The 12,897-nt window shown below is 46.0% G+C and overlaps 1 protein-coding gene across 1 annotated transcript; it reads right to left on the bottom strand.

The window, feature by feature from the left end:
* Positions 1-6,897: 6,897 nt before the first annotated feature.
* Positions 6,898-11,877, bottom strand: LOC109766975 (dnaJ protein ERDJ3B). The gene is made up of 10 exons (XM_020325721.4): positions 11,565-11,877; positions 11,206-11,354; positions 10,974-11,103; positions 9,776-9,896; positions 9,439-9,555; positions 9,196-9,282; positions 8,622-8,681; positions 8,452-8,529; positions 7,770-7,841; positions 6,898-7,362 (listed from the first exon to the last, which is right to left on the bottom strand). Exons 1-10 carry the CDS (start codon positions 11,642-11,644, stop codon positions 7,204-7,206), a joined length of 1,053 nt encoding a protein of 350 aa, XP_020181310.1. The 5' UTR covers positions 11,645-11,877; the 3' UTR covers positions 6,898-7,203.
* Between the last annotated feature and the right edge of the window lie 1,020 nt (positions 11,878-12,897).

Raw genomic sequence — 12,897 nt, 5'->3', positions numbered from 1 at the left:
CAAATGGCTGCCATTGTAACATCTCAAACGTTTTGTATAATTTAAATTGTGTGTGTTCTGTTAACCATTCACGTAACGCCGCGCCTCACTCTTTTAATGGCTAGGAGGTGCCGTGCGGACAGGTGCTTGAGTGCTTGACTAAACGGAAGGCGTGCGAGCTGTACCCCAATGCGGAGGCTCAACGGGAAGCGTGCGAGCTGTACGCCGCGCAAGCTCACCGGGAAGCGAGCCTTGTGACTTCCATGGCCGCCCGCCTTGCTCGCATCCTCTCCATTAATGGCACCCAAGCCGCAGTTTAATTCGTTTTTTAAATATAAAACACTCATCGCAAACGTTTTAGTTAGAACACCCGTATGCAAACCGACAGCTTCCCCAGGAAGCCAAAAGAAAATGTGCCGAGCAGGATTTCTGCAGCTCTTGATCGCAAACGTTTTAGATAGAACACCCGTATGCAAAGTGAGAGCAGCGCAGGATTTGTGCATCCCTTCAACGCAAACGGTTGTTTTGGATGACCCATGTGCAACCACGTATAAACAATTTGGTAAGATTTGCATCTGTCATATTGGGTATGTTGCCATTTATCAAACTAGAAAGATTTACATTTGTTGATCTAGTAACGTTGCCATTTGTCAATCCTTGTAACACTGCGATTTGTCAAAATATGCAGCTAGAAATCACTAGCACTATCTAATTTTTGCAACTAAAATTTAGTAATTAAGCATAGGTTTCATTCATATATTAAGTAGTCGTTCTTAATTTATACAAACAGTTCAACTCGACAGCTGAGCCGACCAAACTTTTCCCCAATTGTTGTCAACCACGTACTGAAATAGCTAGTTCAACTATATATATACTAGCTAATTTTAAGTATGTTGTACAGTTCAACCACACATCTATAGTCAGATGAACTGAACAAAATAGCTCCTAAATACTACTACTACCACGGAGGGGCTTTGTGCTACTTCCGGCAGCCTCTCCTCTGCCGAGCGCGCTCAGTGAGAGGCAGCGGAGGAGGAGGAGCCTACCGACGAGCCGGAGAAATGCAATACGGTGCCTGCTGCTTTTGCACGTTCAGCGACGCTCGCCAGCTCGAACGCCCACTGCCGCTCCAGACGATCCTTCTCGAAGCGGCCGGACTGCTCGTAGATCTCCTGATTCCTCGCCTCTGCGTCGGCGTGTGCTGTGGCCACGGCTGCGGTAAGGCTCTTTGCGTGCTCGACGAGGCGCTCCTCCTCCTCCCGCAGGAACTCGATGTAGCGCGCAAGGTCACTGACGCACGTGCAGGCCTCCACCTCCGCCTCCCTCCTTCGGGCGGTGGTGGCGGAGCGGGTGATGATCCCGGCGGTCGACGGTGGGCTGGCGGCCACGGCGGCCGACGATGGGGTGGCGGCCATGACCACCACCTCCCGCCTTCGGGCTGCAGTGGCGGAGCTGGTGATGGCCACGGTGGCCGGCAGTGGGGTGGAGGCAATGACGGCCACCTCCCGCCTTCGGGCCGCGGCGGCGGAGCGGGAGATGGCCCTGGCTTTCGACGGTGGTGTGGCGGAAATGGCGGCCGGCAACAGCTGCCGACGGGCAGCAGCGGCGGAGCGTGTGGTGGGTGTTCCGCGCACACCCAACAGGGACGCCACGCGCACTACACAACGCCAGGGACTGCGCCGCCACCGCGGTGTAGCCTCCCAGCTGGAGCTGTCCTCTGATGACGGCGGAGTGGCTAAGCGACGACAACGGACCGGTGCCATTGGCGATTGTGGGAGAAGTAGACGAGATAAGCTACAGGGAGGGAGGGGAAAATGTGACGCAAGACTCGCCGGCCATGACGGTTTTTATAGCAGGCCGGTAAGCATTGGGATTTTGAGGGATTTCACCGAGTCGGGCGGGAAGCTTGCGCGGGAACCTGCGAGGTTGCGCGGGAACGGGCTTACCGGCGATTAATTGGCGCCACCGTTTGGCCAAAAGAATGCCCCCGCGCGCTGCGCAAGCTTGCGTTGTAAGCCGTCTGCGGTAGCGGGGTGACAAGACGTGCGAGAGGAGGACGAAAGGACACATACACATACGGTTAATACAAAAAAAAGTTTGCGATTTAATTACCTCCTATACCCCCGTCCTGGTTTATAAGTAGGATTTAACTAATAAAATACGAATGCATGTTCTTATAAGTGTGTGTGTATATATATATATGTGTGTGTGTGTGTGTGTGTTGTTGTTCTGTATGCAATCCCATCGCACAACACACACGTCTTATTAGCAGCAACCGTCTGTGTTATTATCGGTCTTCACACACATTTCTGATTACAGACCTGTTTGCCGCGTATCACACACATCTTGTTTAGTTGAACGGTTTTTGTTCTCATGTCTCAACGCAAACAGTTCATCCAAGTGAACCGCATGCCGTATATCGCACACACCTTTGATCTGGCTAACCGTTTTTTTGTGTTGCCTAATCACAAATAGTTCATCTGAGTGAATAGTATGCTGTATATCGCACACGCCTTCATCTGGCTGCCCATTTCTTTTGTTCCTCCTCATCGCAGACGGTTAATTGAACTGAACCGTATGTCCTACATCGCACACGCAACTAAAATATGAACCGTGTTTGATGGCTCCACCATCGCAAACGTTTTATACATTTCTGACGGTTTTCATACAGCACCGTTTGCGATTATTGCATCACATACAATTTCTCGAAGGGTCTCTGATCATAGTGTCGCGTTAGCAGCATCCTGCAGTAGTCATACCCGAAGGAATTTCATATTCAATATTTTCAGTAGGTGTAGTAGGTTGAGGGGTAGCTAATTATGGTTCCGGTACCCCGAACAAACTCCTCAAAGGATTTTCCATAGTAACAAGTGACAATAAATTTCAGCACACTATATAAATGTTTCCTTACCAAATTCCACTTACCAAAGGCGCTTCACTCCCCGGCAACGGCGCCAGAAAATAGCCTTGATGACCCACAAGTATAGGGGATCAATTGTAGCTCTTTTCGATAAGTAAGAGTGTCGAACCCAACAAGGAGCAGAAGGAAATGACAAGTGGTTTTCAGCAAGGTAATGTCTGCAAGTGCTGAAATTGTAAGTAACAAAGTAGTTTGATAGCAGGATAATTTTTAACAAGCAAGTAACGATAGTAGTAACAAAAGTGCAGCAAGATAGCCCAATCCTTTTGAGGCAAAGGACAAGCCAAAACAGTCTCTTATAGTAAGCAAAGCGTTCTTGAGGGTGCACGGGAATTTCATCTAGTCACTTTCACCATGTGGATTCGATTCGTGTTCGCTACTTTGATAATTTGATATGTGGGTGGACTGGTGCTTAGGTGTTATTCTTACTTGAACAAACCTCCTACTTATGATTAACCCCCTCGCAAGCATCCGCAACTACGAGAAAAGTATTAAGAATGAATTCTAACCATAACATTAAACTTTTGGATCCAATCGGTCTCTTACGGGATAGCGCATAAACTAGGGTTTAAACTTCTGTCACTCTCGCAACCCATCATCTAATAACTACTCCACAATGCATTCCCTTAGGCCCAAATATGGTGAAGTGTCATGTAGTCGACATTCACATGACACCACTAAGGGAATCACAACATACATACTATCAAAATATCGAACACATATCAAGTTCACATGATTACTTGCAACATGATTTCTCCCGTGACCTCAAGAACAAAAGTAACTACTCACAAATGATAATCATGCTCAAGATCAGAGGGGTATTAAATAACATATTGGATCTGAACATATAATCTTCCACCAAATAAACCATATAGTAATCAACTACAAGTAATCAACACTACTAGTCACCCACAAGCACCAATATGTAGTTCCAGTACAAAGATTGAACGCAAGAGACGGACTAGGGTTTGAGATGAGATGGTGTTGTTGAAGATGTTGACGGAGATTGCCCTCCCCAAGATGGGAGAGTTATTGGTGATGATGATGACGATGTTTTCCCCCTCCGGGGGGGAAGTTCCCCCGGCGGAATCGCTCCGCCAGAGGGCAAAAGTGCTTCTGCCCAAGTTCTGCCTCGAGACGGCGGCGCTCCATCCCGAAAGTCCTCTCCTTATTATTTTTCAAGGTCGAAATGACTTATATACCAGAAGATGGGCACCGGAGGTGGGCCTGGGTGAGCACAACCCACCAGGGCGCGCCTGGGCTCCCTGGCGCGCCCAGGTGGGTTGTGCCCACCTGGTGGGCCCCCTCTGATACTTATTTGCTCCAATATATTCAAATATTCCATTAAAAAATCTCCGTAAAGTTTTAGCTTGTTTGGAGTTGTGCAGAATAGGTGGCCTGACGTAGCTTTTCCAGGTCCAGATTTCCAACTGCCGGAATTCTTCCTCTTTGAGTGTACCTTGCATATTATGAGAGAAAAGAAATTAGAATTACTCCAAAAAGCATTATTATGCATAAAAACATTATAAATAACAGTAGGAAAACATGATGCAAAGTGGACGTATCAGTGATGACCTCACCCCACATGGGACATGTGGCATTCGTCTGAGGCAGCGGAAGGTGCGCTGTAATCGCCCGGGTGATGGGAATCTTTTCCCTTAAAAATAGAGGGAAGCGATACATGGTCCGCGCAATGTATTTATTTCTTGTCCGTTTGGGTCGATCAAAGGGACACCAAAGTCCGGCTTTGTCCGTCGACCCATAGGTGCCCAACGGCATCGATACATTTCAGATTTTGACCGAAACTGGGAAAATAGGCCGCCAAAATTCCGCTCATCCATTTAATTAAACATAAAAATATTAATTTAAAACATAAATAAATCCTAGATAGCCTAGATCTACGGGTCATCGTCGCCGTCCCCGGTATCCTCCCAGGTGAGGTTGATAAAGACAAGCAGCGCCCATGGATACGGCTACCGCCCACATCGGCGCATGCAGTGGTGCAGCGGGCGCCTCCAGTGGTGTGTCGACTGCTACAGCTTCTCCGGCTACTGCTAGCCTGTTGCTCCTCTTCCAGTTGTTGCTGCTCCGGTGATCACGTGTCCGCACCAACTCACATGGCCGGGTCCGACACCCACTCCGGCGAGCAGGGCACCGTGGTCGTCCATGACCACGATTGCCCCAGCGGTCGCCACAACGTCTGCTCGGGCTAACCCTAAAAAAACGTCTGCTTGGGCTCGTGCGTGGGCGGGGCGACCTGCATCCAGCCAATTCGTCCAGCGCCTGAGACAGGCTAAGCCACCTGGCGAGATCCACGAGCTCGAAGGCTTCGATGGCCCTCATGTAGGCCTCTTCGGCCTCCTCGATGACCCTCTTGTAGGCCTCTTCGGCCTCCACATCCTCCTCCTCCATCGACTTGGGTGGCGGAGCGAGCACGCGGTGCAACGGGCACACCCTCGAAGCACAACCGGCGGCGCTGGTCGTGCTCGTCGGTGAATCATGTGTCCCAGTGCGGCAAGTCCACCGCAAACGCTGGTTGTGGCGAAGGTCGGACGGGAGCTGAGCATGATAGCGGCAGATCTCTGCCTCCCGCACGCGACCTGTGGTTGGCACCGCTGGCACTGCGACCTTATCCGGGTTCAGATGCCACCCGTGCGGCAGGTTGACGTCATGCAGGGCACGGGGACTCCATGCTCCCACTAGTGCTAGCACCGGTGGACAGGTGGTCACGCGTCGGCACCGCAACATCCCGCGACGTCAAGGTGAAGTCCGGCCTTATGGTCGTGGTGTGTCCACATCCAAAATGGCATGGTGGGCGGCGGCAGCTAGGGCTTGGTGTCGGGCGTCTAGGGACAGAGGGGGAAGAAGAGTGGGCGAGGTCCCCCCCCCCCCAACACACACGAGCAAACATTTTGGGATGGTTGGGTGGCTAATGAGTGGGTGGGGGCAGACACCAAGAGGACATGCAACGCGTCTGTTGGCTTGGCCCGGATTTGCGTCCACACAGACATAAAATGGGTTTGTGTTCGCACGTTGGGCCAACATTTCTGCCCACGCGGATCCAAACAGGCAAAAACGAACGAAATGCGTCTGTGTGTTGGAGTTGCCCTAAGCCCCCCACCGACCGCTTCCTCTTAAGGCGCCCCTACCACGACCAGAATGTCTTCCCATTCATCAAGCTCTCTTCCTTGATCTCTTCATGAATGGAGTTCCGCCATGGACTCGAGTTGGAGCTCAAAATGGAAATTCATGCGCCAAGAGTTCAAGAAGATGGTGGGACGAGGGGACACCACCAATGTTTTCGTAAGAGGTTAGCAAATTTGGGTTTCTTAATGTTGTGTAACCGCTTTCAATGCTCTGTCTGCATATGATGCTTGTTGCAAACACATGGGACTTGTGCTGCAAAGGGGTCGTTTTAATGTTGCAAATGTGTTTTTTTTCGTTGTTGTGTATGCTACTCCTCCGTTCGAAAAACTTATCCCAAGTTTGTCCGATGCTAGATACATCCATTTGAGAGACAAGCTTTTTGGAGGGAGTATTTTATTATTACTTTTTTAAACATCTGTTCGTTGAAAGACAGCAGAAAATGCCGCAGCAATGTATCTTGCAGGATTTTCGTCCTGCAATGACCAGAGACTCCGCACCCATCGTTCAGTGCGGCTCTTAAGGATAAGCACATCATTTAGTGCACTAATCAGACTACCTACAATGAGAGTAATATAGGTAGTAACATTACACATATCAAGATAAAATAGATGATGTGGCAAGCAATAAATGAAGAAAGAGAGGCATGTAGTAACATAGCTAGTTACTACTAGTATGAGTAACATCACACATATCAAGGCAAGATGAGTCTATAGCATAATAAATAAAGTATTGCATGTTACCACACATATGTTACTCCCCACTATAAAGGTAGTAACATAAAGTAGTAACATGAGCATGTTACTACCCATACCCGTTGTGGCTAGTCTCAGTACACATTAAAGCCCGCCAAGTGAGTTGTAAAATCAGCAAATAAGTTGGTGAGTATAAGCTACAATTCTATAGACACTGTATTCCAGGAGTACAAATATTCTGGTGCAAGTTCATTTTGACTTTCTAATACTACAGATCTGTTAAAGAGCATCGAAACGGAAAAGGAGCTGAAAAAATGAGCTGCTAATATCACCAACGGAAAATCACATACACCCACCAGAAAGGCAACACCATTGGTGCTTCTTCCCATGCAAGCTACTTGGAAAATTTCCTTGAGGTAGGCCTCAAACAACTAGCTGCAGCACAAAGTGACAAATGGGCAGTTCTTATGCAAGAACCTCCTTCAGCTTGGCCTTCTGGTCGTCCGTCAGGGTTTTCGGGAACAACACCTCGAACGTCACATACAGATCGCCTTTCTTGTTGCTTTGGTGCAATGGCATGCCCTCTCCTTTGAATTTCCTTACCTCCTTCGGCTTAGTGACACCCTAACAATTTGTGATGGAGCAGAGTAGATTAGATGCAGATGAGCCTAGTGGCCTACAGGATGCAAAAAGAATCATTTAGGGCTCCTTTGATTCAAAGGAATTCTATAGGATTTCTAGAGGATTGAAATCCTTAGGAATTTTTCCTATGTTGGCCCTTTGATTCATAGGATTGGATCCCATAGGAATTTTTCCTATGGAATCTTTTGTACTACATTTCATGGGAAACCTAACATCCACTCCAACCTCTTTTTACATTTCCTTTGTTTTCCATGTAACATCAAACACTCCTTGCTAATCCTATAGGATTCAAGTTGACATGCCACCCCAATCCTATACTTTTCCTATTCTTACATTTTCAAAATCCTATGAATCAAGAGGCCCTTACTGTTCAGGATTTGGTGACTTACCTGGGAGCCGATTTGGACCAGATGGTTGTCAAGATGCTTGAGGTTCTTCTCGAATCCAACCAGAGCTTGGAGCTGTAGCAGCAAAAGGTAATCAAAACATCAGATACGAACAGACTCCAGTACACCATATTGGAAACAAGAGAAATTTGGTGGATTAAGGGAAGTAGGATTCAGAGGATGACAAATGCACATAGGAAGTAATCTAGAAGTAACTAAATAACAGCACGGTCCATACTGAACACAGGAAGAAAATAGGACATTTACCCCAAGTTGGTCTAGAGTTTATTGTGAATTTTCAGCAGAGACCCTATGTCCCAAATGGAACCTAAATGTTAGAGTGATCACTTTTGGAATGGGAATGTGCAATAATCAGTTGGAGAGTTCACTGTTTGATGTAGGGTGTAGCAAGGAGGTTATAACTGGAGTAATGAGTGCCCAATTTACAGAGATGTGATAGCATCAAACTCGTCCAGCCACATAACTTCTTTGGTTCTTACATACATACCAATTAAGATACTTTCCAACCAAGGTACAAGCTGCACTAATTTTCTCCGCGCTAACTACTTTAAATGTATAATATAAGAGCGTTTTTTACACTACACTAGTGTCAAAAACGCTCTTATATTATGGGACGGAGGGAGTAATTGCAATGGGCACAAGAGAGAGGGCAGACAGGCAGTACCAGGGAGATTGTAACTGTTGCATGCAGGTCGTTGCCTTCTCTTCTGAAGCGGTCGTGTGGTGCTGTCCTAATCCTGAACTGCTCATGAAATCATTTTTTCAGGATGAAATTAGTCACACAATATTTCCCACGCTAATTGCAACCAACCAAGGAAAGGAGGAAAAACAAACCTTCAAGTCTCCAGGTTCTCCATCAATCTTAGGCTCTCCTTCCTCGAAAAATGAAACCTCCTGAAATATCAAATGACACTGCTAAGTCAAACATCTAAGCAGAAAGGTGGAGCATATCACAATGGATCCATTGCATCATGATAAACAACTTGTCAACTTAAGAAATTCTATCTAATCGTCCCTTGACCATGTGATAACTTATTACCATTGTCATAGCAACCTTGTGCAGGAAATCAGATGTAATCACAGTCTCGAAAGTGGCAAATGTACAAATATTCGGTTCAAACAAATGGTTCAGGCACAACATTTCCAAAATAGACAAATAATATTCTGATGATGACCCTTTAAGTAGCTATTCATGAGGATTAATCAATACATACACATTGTAGTGGAGGTTTCTTCTTTGCTAATTCTATAGTGTTACTTGCAAGAAATAAACCAGCAAGTTTGCCTAAAAAATCACGTTCTCAAGTCTTGAGCAACCATATGCAACTAAGTGATCAGTTACAGCAGATATATTTTCAATTGACCCAAGGTTAAGTACTGGACATAAAATATGGCATCTACTTCATACCTGTCCATCTTGCATACCCTTCTCAATATCAACAGTTAAAAAATCACCTTCTCGTACATACTTCACATTTGGACACTGGTCGCAGACCTGAAGAAGACAAAAAAGGATACGTTATCACTGGGTGGAACAGACAATAATGAGATGATTAAGAAGAAAACTTAATTTGATCACGAAAGAAGTGCATGGAACGTGTAGTTTTCAGTATGTTAAATCACATCAGCCGCATGTAAATTAGGAAAATACCTGCTCGGTCATTTGTTGATACATTCCAGGACCAATTTGACGGTGGTAAACTTCATTCCTGCAGTTGCATCGTCTCTTTCCTGGTGCTGGTTTTATGATGTTTTTTTCTCTCCAAACCTATCATGTCCACAAAAATAGCAAAGTAAACTCTGTGCTACTCACAATTAAGCATTCATACTGCAGGCAGCCTACTTCGTGAAAACTCACGTCATGCTACCAAATATAACAATCAGGTTATCTACTAACTAGGTGCAACATTTGTCTAGTATCTATGTGTCAATTGGAATACCTAACTCAGCAATATATTTCCAGTTCACCAGCCACACAAATTGGTTACCTTTAATGAACCACCCATGTACAGGTCCTCTAGTGAAGCATCCAGTTCAACAATCACATCATCACCTTTTATGATCTGTTCTTCCTCCTCTTCCATACCACCACCTCCTCCTCCAAAAAAGCTGGAAAAGTTTGCGAAAGAAGAGCAAATGATCACTAAAACTGGATGATTAGTATTGCATTGTTTCCATCCAAGTTACTACTGAATTATTTTAACAGCTTTGGAAAATGGCAACATCAGAGAAATACATCCACAGTTTTTTCTTCAATTATGTGCTTCGGCACAAAAAGCCCTCCTCATTTGTGTATGCCATGACTTCACAAGTGATGCATGCACACATATGAAGTTTTAGTTGGTTATAGTTACACTGTTGTTGATCCTTAGGACAATTGGTTTTAACAGCACGAGCTCATGTGCTGAAAAAGAAAATAACTCCACTAATATATCCTGAACTTTCTAAAATTATTACCCATGATCTCTTGGATAAACGACAAACACGAAATTGGTGTATTTGTCAACACTCAATACAAGTATTATAAATGTTTGATATATCAACAAGTATTAGAATTGTTTGATATATCTATAGTTGACACTGCCAGACCATACAGAATGGGAACCATATGCATTTTTGAACACTCAATAAAAGTATTAGAAATGTTTGATATATCTATGGTTCGCACTGCCAGACCCTACAGAATGGGAACCACGTGCTTTGTGATGTAACAATACTTGAATGGGCAGCTCAGGGAATATTTCAACTCAAACAGGAGGTGTCATTTCACTACTTCAGTGCATGCCGATCTTCATGTACTCAACACGGTCATATGAATTACCTTATTCCCTAGCGATTGATGAACAACTAAATTTTTTGACAGTTCCCTATATCTGTAAACAAAAGATCCATGTGGTGTAATATCTATCTTGATATGTACAGCAATCTAAGGGTGACCGGAACATGTTTAGTTGATATTTCACTAGCAAGCATGTACACATATAGCCTAGTTACAGATTGTTTCTACCTTCTAAGTCGAAAGTTTTTTCTTATGTATTTTGACATCTCTAAACTTGCATAGATAGCAAATTATTACACAATAGTAAAACCGTAATAGCTCAAAATAGGTCACACACACTGTGTACATGGCATACTGAGATTCAGGCTACTAAAATGACAGATGCCAGGCAACATTTTTGTCCTCACCTGCTGAAGATGTCCTGCATGTTCATCCCACCGCCACCGCCTCCTCTCCCGCCTTGGAACTGCTTCAGCCCCTCCTCGCCATACCGGTCATAGATCTTCCTCTTCTCCTGATCCGTCAAGACCTCGTACGCTGCATGATAGCAACACATTCAAACATAGATTCCCTGAAGTCGAATTATTCAAGCTCAGCGAGTGGAATTTCGCTCCTTTTACTCCTAATACAGGTTAGTACCATTATTGATCTCGGCGAATCGCTTGGTGGCCTCCTCATTATCGGGGTTCTTGTCGGGGTGGTACTTGAGCGCGAGCTTGCGATACGACCTCTTGATCTGATCCTCCGACGCGCCCTTGGGGACTTGCAGCACGTCGTAGAAGCTCTTCCTGATCCACACCAACAAAAACAACACGAATTTTAGCGGAGCCCAAATGCCAACCCAATATTTGGAGCAGACTGAACTCGAACGCATAGATCCTAAATCCGTTTCGTCAGGGGGGAATCACTCGTAAATTCGGTACGAGTAGGATCGGGAGGGCAAAATAATAAGATCTAGAAGAAACCACGCGAGAATCAACAACTGTTCCGAGCATTACCCCTCGATCACCGCCGCGAGATGCAGCAGCAGCGCGAGGAAGGCCGCGAGCCGCGCACCGCTCCTCCGCGGCGCCGCCATCCCCACCTCGCCGCGTCCCGCTCGACCTCCCCCTAAACCCACCGGCTAGGAGTCAGGGTCGGGGTTCCCGCGGCTCGCGAATCCACGCGTATGCCCCTGCGGTACTGCCGGCCTCGTCTTCGTCGTCGTCGTCGTCACCGTCGTCCTCCCTGGCTGGCCCTCGCGCCTCGCGGGTTAAGAGCTTCTACAGCTAGAAGGGGAAGGGATCTGGAGCTCCTTTTCGGGGAGACGTGGAGGCGGGTGACGTGGACCAATTGGAGCCCAGATGTGCGGGGCTCCCGCGAATGGGGTGGCTCCACGTGGATAAAACGACCGCATTAAAGGAATCGCCCGGTGCACCGGGTCAGGTTGACTTGGCGATACTGGTAAACGGTCTGCCTGTGATGAACGTAGCAATCCTGCTACTCACGTGATGTCCTCATTCTATCTTTATTTACTCTGCATATTAACTTTCTTATCAACATAACAAATCTGAATAAATATTTACAATAACAAGTATATCTGATGTGAAAATATATTCAAATATGATAATTATTGTTGATTCTAAGACATTTTCATGCGAGAAACATTCAGATCCCCAACCTGGTTTAGTGCATTTCGAGGCTATCATCCAAACAAACGCCCCCCATTTAGGGCTTGTTCGGCTAATCCTCCCCCCAAAAGGATTGGAGGGGATTGGCAAGGATTGGTTTGTATTTTGACTTAGAAGAGGTTTAAATCCCTTTCAAACCCCTTCAATCCACTCGGATTCACACGCAACCGAACAAGGCCCCCATTTGTCCGTTGACAATTGGGCGGGCGTCGATCACCTAATCCTATCATCCAAAATTCCTATTTGTCCGCCCTTCCTTTTCTTTCTTTTTTGGTTAAATCAAATGTCTTCGATATTAAACATTCAAAAGCAATTCAATGATACATGTCAAACAATTCAAACAAAATTCACAATCTGAACCCAACAATTCAAACAAAAGCAACCGAAAGAATTATTACATGCCACCATTAGCATAGTGTGCGATGATGTCGCTACACATTTGGTGAACCCACACCGCCGCAGCGGCATCCAAGTCATCGGCCTTGACATACATGAAATCACACGACTTCTCGCAATTCGTCCGAACTGCAAGCTTCTCCTCCTCAATGTCCACCTTCTTTGCTTAAATCTCTGTGAACTCTTTAAACATCTCCTCTTTCTTTTCCTTTCCGAGTTCATTGAGTTTGGCACTTGCCACATGCTTCTTGTTCATGATGTCCTC

Source organism: Aegilops tauschii, chromosome 1 (assembly GCF_002575655.3).
Source record: "Aegilops tauschii subsp. strangulata cultivar AL8/78 chromosome 1, Aet v6.0, whole genome shotgun sequence".
Classification (NCBI taxonomy): domain Eukaryota; kingdom Viridiplantae; phylum Streptophyta; class Magnoliopsida; order Poales; family Poaceae; genus Aegilops; species Aegilops tauschii.
The sequence above is the reverse complement of the archived record's forward strand: the minus strand, read 5'-3'. Positions and strand labels throughout refer to the sequence as shown.